The following is a 19,532-nucleotide window of genomic DNA, read 5'->3' as shown; positions in this document are numbered from 1 at the left end:
TGGGGTTGACCAGAATTGAACTGATAATGAATGTATGGTTTCTCAGAAGCACTAGGAAAACCTTCATTAAGAGGAAATTTCCTCGTTGTGCTCTTGTTTCTGTTCATTCACATTGCAGGCCAGATGTCTGACCTTGTGATTTTTGACTTTTATTTTTATTAAATGCTGATTAACATGAGAAAACAGGTAGAAAGTTAACCTGTTGTATCGATTGGGTAGATTGCCTCATACTTCTCAGAGTGCGTTCCTCATCTTGCTTCTAGATGTTTTTGAGGGATTTTCCGTGTTTCGTAAATGAATCTCACCATGTGATCATTTCCCTTCTGCATTGTAATAGCTGGAATTCACTGCTTTCACTTCCACAGATAAACACAGTAGTATGATTGTGCACTGTGGAAAAAAGTCTCCAGACAATATTTGACACCTAACTCACAAGAATGCAGCCATTGACTGGCCAGCAGCCACTATCAGGAGATGATAAGTGGTTCCACAGGGACAGTGACAGGCCTCACTGGAGAACAGTCTGTTTTCATATCCAACTTTAATTTTGTAATGGTGGAAACAGGAGCTTCTATGTATTACCTATATGTAAGCAGTGTGCTGCATTGTATTTCATCTTCTGCTTGCAAAAAATGTTTACATTCACAACTGCTTCTGCTATATTAAGTCAGCTCACTCCTAGAAAAAAATACTACCAACAATACCTAAAGTGCATGATAAAACTTTACTTTACTACTTTCCTGTAAGAAAATTAGAAAAAGGCCAATATTTATCATGGAATCCAAGTGCAAATGGTTCTAGAAATGAAGAAAAACTGTCTCACAGCTGTTGTTCATGCCAAATCTAAATAGCACATACATGTGTCAGGCAGGCAGGCAGCATTTTTTTTTCTGTCATGAAATTATGCAAACAGGGAAGCTAACCAAATTATTTTGGATTAAAATATGACTGCTTCTATTAAAGTCATCCGTCATGTTACGGCGCTACCACACCACATGCCAGGGAAGCTGTCATGCCTGAGACAAGATGCCAGGGTAATTTAAATTACTGTATAAGTGAATGTTTCTGTACCACAATCACATATAGTGCTTGACATGTATGTGCGTTTGCATATGTGTGTATATATGTGGTATGTCTGTTGTTTTTGTTTGTGTTTGTGATATAAGTTATGTTTTTTTTGTGTGTGTGTGAGAGAATTGAATATGTGTTTTATGTTTGTGTAAAACAAAACAAGGAAAAAAAGAAGATACCAGGGTAACTACAGCAATGGTAGTATCTCACTATTATGGCAGTCACTGTGGGGAGGGGGTAGGTAGACTTTACTTTATACCCCCTTATTTAGCATTTATAAGCAGTATATAAACACTTCATATGTTGTTTATAACACATTATAATTAAGCTATAATCATATTTAATGATATGTTTCTACACATGTACAAATACGGGTTAAAAACTTTTTTTAGAATATGTTTAAACTTTTTAACTCAAGGTCCACTTACTAGATTCCTTTCGAATCTTTCAGCAACATCTCATGGCCTTCATCAGTGGATAGAGTCGCTCACTTGTTGAGAGTGAAGAAGTAAATACTTATATATGAATTTAATAAGCCTAATTGAATATTCAGTAGTAGATACAATTTCCTATTCATATTAAATAATTACTATTGTCATTATCTGTTTATACACCAGTTACAGTGTATAATACTTCCTGCTACACAGAAGGAGTTATAGTTATTAACAAATACTGATTAATAAACACTTAAAATGTCCTAATAAGGAAATTAGAAAAAGAGCAATATCTATCATGGCACAAGAATTCCAGTAACATCCATTTACCAAGTGCACATGTGTGTAGAAATGAGGGGGTGTTACTGGAAGATGGTGTAGCAGAGTGAGTTTAGCATTATGCTAATGCTGTCAGGGTTACAGGTCTGATTCCAGCTGTGTCTTCCTGTATTGAAAATGTATACAGTTTGATGCATGATTCCTCTGATTGTTAAATAATACAAGCAAGAGAGAAATTCAGTGACTGTTGCAGTTACACAGGTTGTCCAAAGGGTGGCAGTCACACTCTCTTACCAGCCAGCTACGCTTCCCTTTAAAGAGAATATTTAGAGTGACAAACTAACCTTTTCATAAGGCTCTTCTAAATTGCCACCCTCTGCAAATTGTGGTTCTGCATCATAGCTTTAAAGGCAAAGTAGTTAAGATTGTATTTAAAAGTGAATGTCAGGGAGGTGGGAGAATGGCCTCTGAAAATGATTGTAGGCTACTGCACGGTGAGAGTACCTCTTTATAACTGCCTACCTGTGTCAGTGTGTGTGCTGATATCATGGCATCGGTGCCCTTGCTCAGGTGTGAGAAGGGGAGATGGGGACTGTCAGTGTGTGCTCATTATAACGAGGGATGAGGTAATTTAACCCGGACCGGACAGCTATATCTAGTTCAGACTTGGTTTTTAACATGAACTATGACATACCTCAACAGCCAGAACACTTCTCTTATGCTCTGTATGTGGACTTCCCAAAGGTCATGGAGTTCTTGGAACATCAGAGAATTTTAGTTTGAGAGTTCTTGGAAGGGAAAGTTATGAGATTTGGAAACGATCTCCACAAGTCACAGGATTCACTGACTGTTAGAAGTGACTCACCATACAGAAATATGTCAGAAAGAACAGCCACACTTTACCTTTTTTTTATTGCAAATTTATAGCATTAACAAGGTTTTCAGAAGCATTCCAAGTTAGCAATGCAACTTTGTTATGGAACATTGTGGAATTTTCCACCCAGTCCACAGTGGGAAACCCTGTGACTGTGAGATTAACTTTGTAGATGCAGTGACAGTACTGAGCACATTTTCTGCTTCACAGCTATTAGCACTGCAAAGAAAATGAAGCTCATTTAGATGTGAAAGACGTACAACTGGTTTCCAGGTCACTGTTAATAGAGTGGGCCCCATATTTTGTCTGTTTTGAGATTATCACTGATGATATGCCATTATGGTAAGAGGGCCGGTGATGATGGCGATGAAGGCTGAGGGGATGTGAGATAGGGGGAATCTATTAACCTCATGTGACCAGCTAGCCAGCCATGACAGATTGCCCTGTCGCTACTTTATCAAGCCCTTTTGCTAGTGTGTGTGTGTGTGTGTGTGTGTGTGGACACTTAAAGCAACAGAGTGAGCATGACAACTCACTCTGTTGCTCCACAGTTTTTTATTATTTCAGATCTGGTTTCCTGCTAGAATATTAACTAACTGGTTCAGTGTGTTTTAACTGTGGGGGTTTTTGTTTTTGGTTGATTGACTTCTTTTTTGTGTGTGTGAGCGAACACACTACACACACGTGTGTTTCTGCTTCTCCACAGTATTGTGCGGCAGTGACCTGTGGGCTAATCCGCCCCGTGCTATAGAAGCTTTTGTATTAATAACTGACTTGATAATTATATTAATTTGAATCTATTGGGCCCTCTTTTGTAGTGCTATCTCTGACATGCAGCCTGGTGAATTTGTGTGCAATTCGCATACCCCCCGAAGTGCCTCTGTCTCTCTCCTCTGCACCCCTACCCAACTCTCACGCAAGCACACGCGCTCGCACGCATGCACGCGCACACACACACACACACAAGTTTACGCAGCTATCCCTGTTAGGACATTGCATTGACTTCCATTCATTGCGGACAGCCTAACCCTAACCCTAACCTTAACCATAAGCAACTCATGCCGAACAAAAACACTAGATGTGACATATAATGACTTACCATTCTGGTATGGAACCATATGGAAGCCATCTTACCTGGGTCCAGTTTTAAACTTGCTCTTAATTGGAACCTATGGTGAAAGAGGCTTATGTTGTCTTCATAATCCTTGTATTTTTCTACCAACACAACAATACTGTTTTTTTATTCAAAGTATTGAGCATAAGACAACTGTGCCTGTCTAGACTGAACCAAAAACAGAAAGATTCTGGTAGAATTTTGATTATGGCTCCAAGAGAAGAAATCATGCTTTCAATCATGAAGATAATCTCAAAATTGTGCATTTATATTGCAGACAATGATTTTGTGTTTTTAATTTTGCCTGAACCTGAATGGCTAATTCACTACATTAAACAATATCTTTTATGTAGAAATCCTAAATAAATTCAGAATTATGGCCTGTATTGGCAGGCAATTACAATCAGAAAGACACCTGCTGTAATATATTAATATTTTTATTAATGTCATAAATTGTACATAAGGCAAAATATCTCTCTCTCTTTCTCTCTCTTTCTTTCTCACTCACTCACTCACTCACACACACACACACACACATACACAGAGCTATACTTGTTAAGACATTGCATTGACTTCCATTAATTGTGGACAGCATGTAATTCCTCTCACTTTTCCAGAAAAGTTGCATCTCTCTCATCACTTTGCACCTTCCTTTTTTCTCTCCGTCCTTCAAAAAGCATGCAGTATGTCTACTCTTTCTCTTGTCTCTACCCACACACTATCTATTTCCATTCCTTCTTACTTCCTATTTTCTCCCTTTTCTCTATTACTCACTTTTTCTTACTCATTCACCAACTTCCCTCCCTGCTTAGTCCTTTTTCTAACTGCAAGATTCTCTCCCTTAACTCTGCAGATTTTTAAGAACTCAGGGCCTTCACCACTTTCACCATTCAAGGGTGAAACCTTTTTATTTTCTTTGCCATAGTTCCTACCCCTATAAAAATCCCTATGAACCAGCAGACCCATGTTAGCTGCACGTAGTCCCAGCAGTGCATTGAGCTACATGCTAAGATCATCATGCTAGCATGCATTCTCACAATGACAATGCAAACATGCTGGTGCTAAGCATAACGTTTACAATATTAATCATCTTAGCGTTGCATGTTAGCATGTTAACATTTGTTAATTAGCACTAAACATAAAGTACAGCTGAAGCTGATGAGATTGTTACTTTTGCAGGTATTTGGTTGTAAACCAAAGTATTGAACAAGTGAAATTTTAGACCTGATGATGGTGCTAGATTAGAAGAAAAGTCAGAAGATCAAAGTTATTACAGTTCATTGTGAGGGGGACATGAACGGCTGGACAAAATTCATGGCAATCCATCCAATAGTTGTTAAGATTTTTCCATTTGGACCAAAGTGATGGACAGAGCGACATTGCTGTCAGTGCTGCTACAGTAGCTATAAACATGGCAGTAAAATGATAGAAATGTCAAAACAAAGTAAAGCAGTAGTATAAATGATCATGACAAACTGATGGCCCGACATTTTCTTGCATAGAAGCACATCCACTTTCAAATTAGATTTTAAAGCCAGTATTTATAAAATTTGAAAATGATGTGACTTTGGTGACCCCCAGTGGTAGTAATAAAGAAGACATCAATGTAATATCCTCTACCTCACATGTATCCGACCTGGGACACTGAATTAGTAGGCAAAATGAATGTCACTAGCCATTAATTGGGGCTTCAAACAGTGCAGGGCGAGGTTGGAGTACCAAATGGGCAAAGTGGGCAACTGTGCCTGGGCCTCAGATCTCTAGAGACCCCAAAAACCCTGAGAAAAAAAAAACTGAGAGGTTGAAAATTTGTTAGGGAACAAAGTACAATATCCAGCATTAGTAGCAAATTTTGTGCTCGTGTTTTGTACAGCAGCCCTGCTGGAGGTCAACAGGTGCCCAACAACAAGTTTTTGCTAACAGTTAAATCCAGCCATGTAGAGAGGAAACTCAAAACCTGGAAACAGGTTTATAAAAGACTACAACATCTCCAGTCACACATCTGTAGTAACTTCCTTCTTACAGTAAACATAATCTCATGTTTTTTTAGTCCATGATGTTTTTAGCTCCTCTCATTTATGTTCTTCTTCTGCAAAATAGAATCAGGAACCATGTGTTTTATTCCACACTCCATCTCTCCCCCCCCCCCCATTCTCAGGCTTTCTCCTTCTCCTTGTCCAGACTTGTCCTGCATCCCTTCTTCCCTCATCCCCATCCCCGCCTCCTCCCCATCCTTTACTCCTGGCACTATCACCTCACAGCAGCGTTCTTGGCTTCCCTCTTTCCTTTCTTCCTCCTTTTCCTGTCTATCATTCATCCATCCATCCACACAGCCGTGCTCCCTCCTTTTGTTATTCACCCCCTATCTCTCCACTGCAGAGATTCCAGTCACTTTCGCCCCCTCTCTCCTTTTTTTTTTTTTTCACTGCTGTCCCCGTTTGTTTTTTGAGGAAGGGGGGGTAACAATGGCAGCAGCACAGGCCAAGTCTTCAACATCATGTCCTGTCTGAATTCAAAGCTGCAGGGATTGAAGAGGGAGACATAGAGGGAGGATTTGGGTGTCAGAGAGGTTTAGATATTGGGCTAAAAAAAGCCCAAAAAAACATTTGGTTGGCTGCCCACTCTGTCATGATAGGCATGAGGCAGTTAATGTGATTTTACATTTATTATAATTGATGAATATCTCTCATCTATTGAAAGCACTAAATTTGAACTCTAATTCAACTTCTTGATCAGATTCCACTAGAAATTATGTAAAGAGAGGCAAAGTCATCACTTCATGTCCAGCTGACTTCTGTATGATGCAGCCTCTCTGATGGTTTCCGGAAAAAGTAAAAAGTATTTCTGGGGTTTATCATCTATACTCCAAGATAAATTGGTGTCTTGGGGGGGTCTTCAATTTGTTCAGCAGTTCACAGTTGGATGTTGTTTCAGTCAGTTAGAGAAACAACTGGCAAATCAGTAGGCAGGATAAAGAATATTGACATTATCCTCCTACATAGCTAGCTAACTACCCAGCTACAATAATGAAAAACGGCTACAGAATGGATGAGCTTGACGCAGCAGGTCAACGTACAGAAATAGCAACTCTTAAATAGACATATTCCTTTGATTAATGCAAAAAAACCTCAAGTTAACTGCTCCTAACAACTGCTGCCGCAGCTTACGTGTCAAAATAACACCCACTCAACAACAAATCAGCTAACATGAACACAATGTCAGGCTGAATGAATTAAGTGAAACAAAACTGTCTCTCTAGATAGTTGATGCACGTTAACGCCGGGAAATAGGACAGTGACGAATCCCGGGGAGCTGATGTGCTTGTGTTTGTTACCCACTGTTTCTCCATTTTCCATCATATCCACCCACACGCTCCTCTAATGTCACCTGTCAAACTCTTCAGCTGTAATATCTGCTGTCTATAAACATGTATGCCAATCGGCCATTCTTTCCCATTCACGGAACCTGGAAGTTCTGCTTTCACCTCAGCCCTCTCTCTCTCTCTCTATATATATATATATGTTGTGCAGTTCATTGGAGACTTCTGTCATCACCCAATGGTATACTTGCTTTTCCTTAGGGCTTTTTCCACCCTGAATATTAAAAAAAAAAAACATCTGTTGATTTTGCTATCCAATATCAGTCAACCTCTAGTTACAAGCATGGAGGGCAAATGATGAAGTAATATAAACAAGTGGCTGGAGATTGGAAGTTGGTGGAAAGAAGGACCGTATAGAGAGGCTGAAAATGGAAAACGGTGAAATGGAGAGCGGTCATAAAACGAGACGAGATTATCAGGAGAGATTTGATAAACATTTTAAAATGTGAATGAGAAAACGGGCCCCAGAAAAGCTGAGAAGTGTAGAGTACATTTGAAGTGTTCGGAGAGAGTAAGTGAGAGTGTACGAGAAGGGGAGGGAGTGAGAAGAAGACAGTGTGTGTGTATGTGCGCACAGAGGCCTTGTTAGTTATTGATCCCATTTAATAATCCTTAACCACAGTCTACTCCCCTGAGAGCACTTAACTCTCCCTCTCCCTCCCTCTCTCTGGCTCCTACAACCCCCTGTCTTACCTCCCTTTTGCTTTCTGTTTGCCTCCTTTTCCTCGGCTGATGCTTTGTCGTTATCTCTTTCTTGCCCCTCGTGTACGGTGGCTACACTCTAAAAGCACCAACAAGGTCAAGGTGAAGTGAGGCTAAAGACCAACACTAAATCCCAGCAGTAAAGGATGTAGCTCTGAGCCGGTACATTTGTTGCAATGGAGTCGAATCAGTTGTCTCTAAGAGGCCTGAGCTCGCACAAAGCGCACCAGGCCAGATACAGATTCTGTAAAGGTAACACGGGTCTTTTGTGAATTGAGATCCGAGTGAGTTCAGGCTGCTACTGTTAAGAGTTTTTGAAGTCTGCTCTGAGGATTTTGGAAGTGGCTTTGCTTGCAGAAAAGAGTTATTTGTTTTTCCCCATTGGCACGGTGGAAAATTAGGCCATAGAATTATCACCTTTTCATGTCGTTCAGCTGAGGTGCAGCATTTTTACTTTTGTATCATGCACTTTCAATTCAATTTTAGCCAGGATTACGGTGCACTTATACAAAGCAGACATATATATAGTGTTTTTTCATTTAATATAAAGACCAGAAATGCTAAAATACTGTAACTCTGTAAGTCTTAACCTGTGCTCTTAAATATACTGTGAAAAGGACACTTGAACTTCTTGGAAAACAGTATCTTAAAAAGTCCAACTGGTATAGTCATCACAAACTTTTCAACAATCCCACCTGCCGGTCTGTCCGTTCAAGTTCTCTCTCCATGAGTAATAGGCTATTGCTTTACACTCAAAGGATGAGTCTGGTGATATTCTATATTTTTGTTTTTATCAACGAATCCAATGAAAAGACCAAAACCTACAATGAACTGATCCTACCAATTAGTAAAGCCTGATGTATCTTATTCCTCTGTGCCATAGAGCCTATTTGACCCCAGTCCAAAATCTATTAAAAACAAATGAATGAGCCACACCTTTGCACTGGGAGGCATGTTCCTACATTAAATGACCGCAGGCACATTTTAAAAATCTATCAATACCACATATGCTGTCCTGTCGTTAGGAGCACTAACGAACCAAGTAGTATCAATTTTAAAGCTGCATTAATTGATTTTCTTGGCCAAATAGGGTCAGAAGAACTCCTGACAAACAAGCAATCTCTAACATATTAAGCCACTTTATAAATTTGATATGACTAACATGTTAGCAAAGAACATATTGGTATTCATTTTATTGGTGTGATGTTGTTTTCCAATGATGATTGTATTTCCAGTCTTTACTCTCCTTTTTTAGCTCTGTTTTGGTCTCCACCACCTACTGAGAAAAATATATCCTAGGCTGCTAGCTATTTGACTTTCTCTTTGGGCCAACTCCTAACTTTGTTCTCCATGTGGTGCCAGACAGTGAGTGTGCAGTGGGCTTAACATTGAGGATTTTTTTTCCTATTGGAAACATCTTCCTGCTGATGGTGAAAGCTGAATTGTTGAGCTGTAAAACCAAAGCAATGGGCAAAACTGGTTGACAATTTTCTTTAGGTTTTTCTCACCATGAGCAACCCCTCATTTGATTAATTGTTAATATAGAAAATATTGATTAGTGCATGCTGTTGTAGAAGATTATTTACCACAAAAATATAGATAGATAGATAGATAGATGATCCAATTTTGGGATGTTTTTTGCTCATCATAATCTAAGTTATCTAAAAGTTTTGAATAATGAACCTCAAACAATGGCTTTCATCAGCATTTATACAAAAGCCTCATTCTGCTATTTACCTTCAAAAAAACCATCCGTCCATCCTTGCTTGCAAACATAGAGAGAAGGACAACAAAAGAAAAATACAGGAGCTATAAATGCTGTCAATGCAACATTGATGGAGAGATTTATCAGAGGGACTAACCTTTGTACTCTACAGAGAGTGGCTGTATTGACTTACAGGACCATCATGTCCATATTGGAGAGAAGCGAATGGTCACATAACGGTGCAATGAGCATAACAGTGATGTTAGCCATAAGCCAGAGCCATCTCAAGAACTAGCTATGGTCTCATTTGATCATTTACTGGAGATCAAGAAGCCTTTTTCTTCAGATCATTAAACTAGATGATTCTGAATCGTTATGTTAGCGCTGATGAGGAGTGACCTCGCCCCGGGAGAGCTAAGACGACCAGGATCACAGCAGAATAAGCACCGTTTGTGATGGCAGTGTGTACGTAGGTGTTATAATATACCTAAACACACACACACACACACACGTCAGCACTTCATTTTTCATCCCAGTTGAAAAATAGCAGATAATTAATCCATAATGTTCGACCAAAGCGCTGGTGAATTATCAGAAGCACAAACACATGAAATGATGGATTAAAAGATGAATACGCATGAATACACAAATGAGGGCATGAATAAAAATGGTAAGCAAATGAGCTGAAGGATGGAGAGGGCTGGGAGGAACGAGAACAATCGGCCGAAACAATCTCTGCGGGCTCCTTTTAGTCGTTTAGCTTTGTTTCCTGTTCCTCTCTAAACGAGCCTCCTTTAATCTGTCACTAGCTCCCTCGCGCTTTTGTTCTGCTCTTTATTTGGATGGCAGAGCTCATTTCAGCTGGATGATCTGATCAATAATTACTATCCAGGGCCACCCGCCCACCCCCACCCCACACACACACACACACACACACACACTCACACACACACACACACACACACACACACACACACACAGAGTCACATATAAGCAATACTCCCTTGATAATGAATGCACGGCTCCGAAAGAAACACAAAATTATGAAGCACAGTTACTATACAAATTGTTGCTCGTTCTATTATGACCCAACACATGAACAACCCCCCCCCTCCCTCTCTCACACACACACATGCACACGCCCACACACACACACACACACACACCATTTGTCATCACTGTCACCCAGTTTGCAGCGGCTTTGTTTTTTGAGAGCCAGTTTGGAAATGTCAAGCTTTTTGAAATTTATTTTGCTCCTGCTACACGTCAGTGGAATTGATAATCAGCCTGTAAGTTTTGACCCACATCATCACTCACCTCTGTCACAGACACACACACACACACGCACACACACTTTAATTCTTCATCATGCTTACCACTTTTTAACATAATGTTCTTTTTTTTGTGTGATGGACACAACCTTTGAAGCATGTGCTTGTGTATCAGACCCTTGAATGTTTTTTTGGTGTTATGAATATATCAGAGACTCTGATTAAAGCAATGGTTCATAAACTTTTCACTGCAGTGCCCACGCTGTAACACACACACACACACACACACACACACACACACACATGCATACACACACACACATGCATACACACACACACATGCCAAATAAACAAAGTAGTTTCATTCCCTAATTTCGAGGGTGATTTTAACTTCTCTGCAGAACCTTTTGTTTAGTTGATTTGTGGTAATGCAAAAGTGTGTGTGTGCGTGCGTGTGCACGCATGCGTTTTTGTTACTTCCTGGGGACCTTTTCTGGTATAAAAATCTCGCCGTTAAATTTTACTTTCAGATCCAAAATTATAACTCCCCATCCAACAGTTGCTGCTCTACTTCCAAGACACGACACAAGGCAGGACCAGATCAGTTTCACATGCACAGGTTTTCAAAAACAACTATGGTCAGAGATCATCTTTTCACACATACACTAAAATCTGGAATGAGATCCCACATCGCATTAGAGCTATAACCTTTAATACACACTTCAAACAGGCATATAAACACTGTTTTTATTTTATAATGTGTTTCAGGAACCTGTCAGGCTGGTTTGAATGTAAATCTGTAATGTTACTTTTAATCTTTTCCTGAATAACAATAATAATAATAATAATAAATGAAATGAAGTTAGGTTAGGTTAAGGTTAGGGTTATGCATGAATTGGTAATGGTTAAGGTTAAGGTTAGGCTGTCCACAATGAATGGTAGTCAATGCAATATCTTAACAATGATGGCTGTGAAAACAGTGTGCGTGCACTGCCTGCCTCTTGGGCACCGTGTGAAATAATAGTGTGCTCGGATCTTTGGATGGAGTGAACAATACTTAATAGGGCCATGATAATAAGTATTAAAATCACTGGACCTGAAAGAAAACGTGATGAGACTCTTAATTACGAGAGAGAGAGAGAAAAAGAAAAAGAGAGAGAGAGAATGGACTTTGGCACAAGTGGAGATGTAATGAGAGAGGGGGGGGGGGGAGTGAGACAGAAAAGCAGAAAGAAAAAAGAAAAAAACCTCGAATGGGTTTTAAAAACATCATGATGAGGGAGATGGAGGTGATGAGGGAGGGGAATAGATGGAGCGTGTGTGTGTGTGTGTGTGTGTGTGTGTGTATCGAAACACCAAGAGAGATTGGGATGGATCTCCTCTCTCTAGCTGTGTTGTATTGAAGAGAGGTGGGGGGCAGGCCGTAATCATGCACACCCTGCTGTGGTTTTTGTACTCTCTGATCTCTCTTTCTCCACGTCTAGTGCAGCACCTCCTGCACACACACACACATACACATACACACACACACTCTGGAGTGAGCCCCTTATTCCAAGCATCTCATCATTAGGCACCCTGGCAGTGTAATCATACCTTCCTCTTCAATCTTGTTCTTTTCCATTGGGCATCGTTTTGCCCCCAGAACAAATGAGTTTAAAATAACAAACTACCTTTTGGACCACTTGATTTTGATCTCCTGACACAAATATAATAAAATGATAAAACTCTGTTTATGGCTGCAAAAATGATGGATGCCTTCTGTGTGGTGTTGTTGTATGGGAAGTTTTTCAACACAAGGTTGTAGTAGTAGCTCGGACTTTATTTTGCTCTTTCTCTGCTGCTCTCTTTTCATAATAAGAGGTTGATACTTGTGGTTGATACTTGTATAGATTGACATAAAATTTGACATTCATGTTCCTCTCTGGGTGAATTGTAACAACTTTGATGACCCTCTAACTTTCTATACAGCACCATCATCAGGTCAAAGTCTTAAGTTGTCCACTATTTTGGTTTATGACCAAATACCTGCAAAACTAATGACAGTCCCTTCAGCCTCGGCTGTACTTTGTGTTTAGTGCAAATGTTAGCATGCTAACATGCTAACTTAATGTTAACATGCTTACACACTAAACTAAGATGGTGAACATAGTAAAAAATATATAAATTTCAGTTGAAGTTACACATAAAACAAAACTATATCAAACTCAGGTTCAAAAAAACAATCTCATATCAAGGTCTGCTTGACTTCAACCTTATCACTCAGCCTTCATGGACAGATGGAGTTTGGTCGGTCGTCATGGAGCACTTGTTAAGACTTTCATTCATGTTAATTTCAAGGTTAAGTAAGATAGTTCATTCTTGACCATGAAAGATTGAGAAAGGTTAAAATGAAAAATTCAAATGAAAAACTCTGTTCATAAAACATTTACTGCTGTACTTCACTGCTCAGCTATTTCTTTAATTTTATTTTTCTTTTGATTTCTTTTATTATTTGTTTGTAGCATATCTTTGTTGCTCAGTTGAGTAACAGAATTAGTGAATTATTTTCTATTTACTTATGTTTGTTCAAGTTATCTGTATTAATCTCAGGTTTATCTCTAAACCTTTGTAGTGTGCTGCTTCAGAGGGATTACAGCTTCCTCAGAGACATCAACGTCTGGAGACCTTTCGTCACCGTCGGGGTTTATTCCTCCACCCTCTCCGCTGCCATGAGCAACCTCATCGGAGCCTCACGCATCCTCTACGCCCTGGCCAGGGATGACTTGTTTGGTAGGTGCAGTGAAGTGCTTCATATGCTCCCTGTCAGTTATGTTACATCATCTGAACTAAAACATATGAAGTCCAGTTGCAATCTCAACTAATATTGCTCAATTATTTCTTTGTGAGCTCTAACCAGAGAAGTGAAAGAAACACATAAGGTGCAGTAAAGAGCTCTATGACTTGCTGTCAGGAACCAGACTGGTTTTCCCACATGGGTCCATGTAGCACTGATGATGTTGTATGACAATTATCAGAGTCACCTGTTAGTCTGTGGACTAGAACTGAAAGGCAACAATGTATCTTTTTTTCCCTTGGTCTGGACCGACTGAACTGAACTACAGTCAGTCAGGCTATCACTATTTTATTTGACAAAATATTGACACAGTGTGCTTACTCTGCCAAGTGACAGCTTGTTCCAAAGTGTTTTAATGTAACAGAATTCATGATTTTTTTTGTTCTCATTTACATATTTTTCTGTTTCCGTTGTCAGACAACGGAATGAAAAAGTCATTTAATTGTGTCCCATCACTATGACCTATTAACCAGCAGTCATTCTCAAGTTGCTGCACTGTGGTGATAAAAAAATAATTTTATAGTTGCGACATCATCTGACAAAATCAACATAAATTCTGGTTAATGACGACAACTGCATCGTGTATTCGGCTACAGTGACTTTTAGGTTTGAGGTGACGTAAAATCTCCTCTTAACTTTCCTCCCACACAGCCCAGTCCCTCACTGGGCAGCAAACGCCAAGCTGCTGCTTTAAGATTTACACACTCTGGAAACTGTTTTAGAAAAGATCAGTTTTTGGGCAAGAAAAACATCATTTTAGTCTGGACAGACAGCTGAAACAGAGAGAAAAAGATTCACCTGGCTTAGTTTGGTAGTACTCTTAGTGTAGACTATGTTTACATGCACAAAATATTCCGGTTTTTCCCTTATTCTGAAAAAGACAATACTCCTACTAAGGTGTTTCCATGCAGAGGGTTTACAGGGTTTCCTTCTGCTCCAGTAGGAACAGGAAACTCAAGATCTCTGCAGGCAGTGAAGTAAACCAGCAAGGTGAAAAACATCAGTGAGCTGCTGCCTGATATTTATAAGTGATACTGATATGACTGATATTATACATATATAGTTACAGGCACATCCAGTACGCAGCTTGTTCCATGATGTTTACTACACTGCTGAGTGTTTTTGGTGCATCGCACTGAGTCGTCAGCGTCAGTCAGGATAATAACCAATCTCTCCTTCCCCGTCTTGGAGAAGGCGCGCTTATTTTTCCAGCCTGCCCTGAACAGCTCTCCACTCTCCTCTCATTCCTCTCCTCTGTCTGTCTTCCTGCTCCAGCATATGTCATCTTGAAGCAGTGCGTCGCAAACTGTGGTAAAAACCCCAATTGAGACGCACATTCCAAATGCGCTGATGTAAATATCGGCATATCCCACGTCTTAATCGGAAAATGCTACATTCAGAATAAGGACTAAATCGGAATATCCAAACAGAATATGCTGTTTACATGATCCATATCAAATTCGGAATAATAGTGGAATATTAGTGTGCATGTAAACGTGGTCAGTGTCAGCTGGTCCATTTTAAAGTTTTAAAAGTTGTCATGTTAACCATGAAGTTCTTCTAGCAGTCATTCTCTTATCAAGCGAACGCAGCCTTCGTGTGATTTCCATCTCTCCCTGCCTCTCTGTGTGAATCCATGCCGCTTGGTGCTTTGTCATTATTAATGACCGTGAGCAACTTCCTTATCCCATCCTGTGCTCCTTTTGTTAAGTCTTTTGCAAATTGATTTGGCCTGTTTCTGTCTGTGTGTATAGCTGTACGCGTGCGTGCGTGTGTGTGTGTGTGTGTGTGTGTGTGTGTGTGTGTGTGTGTGTGTGTGTGTGTGTGTGTGTCAGGGGAGATAAATGGCTGTATTAGTGCAAGTTCCTCTGCGGAGTGATCAGATGGAGCAGAGGCAGATGACTCAAGTTCAGCTCTGTCTGATCAGCAGCAGTCAAAGGGTTAACTTAAATTAGATTAATCTGTTCAATTAAGAGTCGGTGTGGAACCATAAAATGTGTAATGCGCTCGTAGAGGGGGGGATGAAACGGTTAGTATGACCACACTGTATGCGTGATGTGTGTAAGTGTGTGTTGTTCTTGTTGTTGTAATTCATCCATGCTACTCACTGCTTAACCTTGCCACTGTCCTATGTAAACAGAGTGATGGGTGCGTTATTTTTCCAACACATACACACACACACATACACAGAGTTCATCCTGCCATCCTACACATCTTCCATTTCTTTCTTCTCTATAAGTCGCTGATAACTCCTTCACCTTTGTCCTGCTTTCTCCATCCTCTGCCATCTGCTCCTCTCAGTCGCATTGATTTGACTTTAAAGTCTCACTGATTTAATTCCAGTCATTTATCAGCTGTGAAATTTAGTCTTAAACTCAGATTCCCCTCCACCGCCCTTTCACCCCCCTCCCCAACTTCACTCTGTCATTTTCTTTCCTTCTTCACATGCTTTTTTTTTTTTGTCATGTCCCTTTATCTCTCATTGGTTGAAGTCTCTTTTGTTGTTCATGTGAGATTTAACACAAACCATCATGACGTGAAATTTCATATATGAGAATATGAGAGGTTGCAGTTATTGGTCTTGTAAGAAGTAAAGTTTCAGCTGAGTTTGTCTCTCTCACCGTCTCGCCCGCCCACTCACTCTCCCCCTCTCGCTCTCTCTGTTCTAGACTAGACGTGTAGTTAATTACATGAATTTTGTCTAAATGTCAGTAACATTAGAAATTGCCATCTCTAATTCGAATCCGATCGGATCTGTAAAGCGTAACATTATCACTGCCGCTCTGATGTCCGACGTTCAAGAATCTGGTTTGTGTCTGTTGCCATGGGAAACAACATAGATTATAAGAGAAGCAGGATACATTATGTTTTAATAGACTTTTACTTCCCACGCCTTCAAGTTGTTTTAATTTTCCCTACTACAGTATATTAAACAGGCCCAGGTCCATTTAATGAGGCATATTTTTAGTTCATGTCTTCTAAGGAGGCATTTTAACAGCAGAGTAATTGTATTAGTGGGTGTTTAGACTGAAAATGCCACTGATTTTAAAAAAAACAACAAAAAAACACAAGGGGCTGTGTTAGTGGGGACGTGTTTTGCCTTTACTGATGAGACAATGAAATAGGATCCAGGAAGGCTGATCCATGAGTCTGAAGGCTAATCAGACACCAAAACACCACACAGCAGTTATGATAATCAGAGACAGGAAGTTACAAGTTATCACAGTGGCAGTCCTTTTTTATTTTGTCACGACGATTGCGAGATAAACTGTAGAGATACAGTATGCTATTGCATGTATTTGATTGGCCGTTGCAGCACCTCGTCAGATGATGCTGAATTGCATTGCAGCAAAAGTTGAGCATCAAGCGTGGGCACACAATGGTCTCATTGAAATGAATGAGGGGACTACGTTTTTTTCACACAGTACTAATCTAGGTCTAAACACGGCCTTATCATTTCTTCAAAATAATAATCAGTTAGGGAAACATGAGCCTTATTTTCCTTGTGGGGTATGAAGTTGCAGGTAGGAGCAGTAAAAATCTCTGCAGGAGTGGGTGGGAGAGCGGTGACACGTCAGGTGTTAATTATTGTTAATTATTGTAAATTCTGCATGACTGAGCAGGTGAGGGAGTGAAAACACTATATTTTATAACTGAAGTGGCTTTCTCCTGTTTGCCCCAACACCCGTTGAAGAGCTTTTTGGATGTGCACATTACGTTAACTTTAGTTCTATATTTTCTTAACCAAGACAACAAATGAGTACATGTTCTACTCTCTATAGTTCTCTTGCACTGTATAACTGTATACTTCCAAGTACATGCTAAAATTTAGTGGGAAGTGCACTTGAGCCTTCTCAAGGTTATCAGAAGAAGTACTGTACTTACATATGTTCCATAAGAATATGGAATATAGGCTGTACACAAGGTATTAAAATGCCACAGTAAGTATTATTAAATAAGCTTTATGTTTCCTACCTGAACTAACACAATTTTCATACAGTGTTTAACCGAGAACTGTATTCTTCTCAGCGCGAGGATGCTCTGAAACTTCAGACGATCATAAAATCACTCAGTTTTTGTCCACCGGCAGCAAAACTACACACGCCAAGATCTGCTCCTCATTCGATAAGTGAATACATTAATATTTCATGGAGGCTTGTGGGAAGTAGAGTGTCAAAAAACCATCAGGAATAGCAATGAGGAGGAGGTGTCAACAGAAAAGTTTCACTATGCAAGTTAACACTTGCACAAGTACTGACAACAGACATCTCTGAAGTGACATCTGATCAGCAAGGAATGTCCACCTTCAATTTTAATTTACTTTACGCCCACAATGTATCCGAAATTACAGAGCGTAACATTTTCCAGTGCCAAGAGCGATGCCTGTGGACGTGTAATTTCCAATAGTAAATTCTCTATCAAAACCAAGGATGCTCATTGATCGTATTCTTTCTTTGATTAAATCTTCTGTCCACTTATACACCCAGGGTTTCACTGTTGTCGGTTTTCAAAGGTCACTGGTGATATTTTTATATTGAAGCAGCTGAGAAAACCAGTCAACACACACCATAGAATCTGTTACGATTTGCATCCATTCTATGATATAGTTTATCTAATTAGTCCAACTGCATCAATCATAAACGTGTTTTCAGAGATGTTCTGTCTTCTCTTTTTTTCGTTGTAGGTAAGGTGTTGTCTCCTGCTAAGAAGACGTCCCACAGTGGTAACCCCTGGGTCTCTGTGCTTATCTCCTGGTTCCTTGTGCAGGTGAGTGGAGATAAACCGCTGTAGACGTTTGATACTTAATCAATGTGCTTCTAGCAGTTTATGACCATCAAAAAGGAAACGCAGCAAATGCCAGCAAATCAGAAAACTGTAAGCACTAAACAGAAAAGAATATTTTCTTCTTCAGACACAACATTTTGGCTTAATTCGTGCCCTCAGCTCCACATTTTGTCTACATTTCAGACAACACTGAGGGCAATACTAATTAGCTGGCAATATTCAATTAAAAAAACAAGGATGAAAAACATTTCTAAATAAACTCCCTGATTTATTGTTGTCTAAAAATATAGAGCTTCAAGGGTCAAGAATACAGATACAACAGCACAGGCCTCAGACTGTTTTTTAAATATTGAGATGAAATTGATAAACCAGGGATAAATACCTGCTGAGGTATGGGAGCAATGAAGCTCAGAACAAAAGGAAGGAAGAGAAGCTTCAAACAATCAGCTATTATTCCTGGATAATAAAGGTTTGCGAGGTAGTGAGACAATTTCAGCCCAAGCTCCTATTGTTTGGATGGTGAGGTGTTGCTGTAGAAACTTTCCTCAGACTTAAAGATAAGAATGTTCTCCAGTTTGACTTTAGAGAGTTCTTCCTTCAAACAGAACGGATTAATTTAGAGGAGAAACTAGTTCAGTTTGAAGAGTTTTGATTCACTCTGCATCTACCAATAACATCTACACAAACCTGTCATACAGTTCTTGTGCATTTCCAGTGAACAAATACTTTTTAAGTCATTCATCTTGTTGACCAAAGAAGGCTCCACTACCATCGAGGTTTCTTGTGTTTAATGGCATTTAATGAGATCAGCAGCAAAAATCCAAATGACTGAAAGCTGCTCAAATCAATACTTTTATGTTAACTATGGGTCAGATGACTGTGTAATGTGAAAGGTGACACTCACAGATCACTCGACTCTGTTGTTCCCCTCCGCTTTATGGAGCGTTTTAGCGTCTTTCAGCTCATTGTTTTGGTTTTACCGCTGCAACTTTACTATCGAGGTTCACTCTCACCGCTCTCATCAGTGTTATTTACAGCTGCAGCAGGCGCTACCTGCTCAGCACCAAAAAGTTAGTGACTACCTG

At 39.8% G+C, this 19,532-nt stretch overlaps 1 protein-coding gene across 1 annotated transcript in view; it reads left to right on the top strand.

Moving 5' to 3' along the window:
• Window positions 1-19,532, top strand: part of zgc:153039 — a 64,666-nt gene that overhangs the window by 12,824 nt on the left and 32,310 nt on the right. The window contains exons 7-8 of the mRNA XM_067593990.1: window positions 13,441-13,598; window positions 18,347-18,429. Coding sequence (XP_067450091.1) covers window positions 13,441-13,598; window positions 18,347-18,429 — 241 coding nt within the window. The remainder of the gene's footprint in view (window positions 1-13,440; window positions 13,599-18,346; window positions 18,430-19,532) is intronic.

The sequence above is a fragment of the Thunnus thynnus genome, chromosome 7 (assembly GCF_963924715.1).
Source record: "Thunnus thynnus chromosome 7, fThuThy2.1, whole genome shotgun sequence".
NCBI lineage: Eukaryota > Metazoa > Chordata > Actinopteri > Scombriformes > Scombridae > Thunnus > Thunnus thynnus.
Note: the sequence above shows the minus strand (reverse complement) of the source record. Positions and strands in the feature narration are given on the sequence as shown.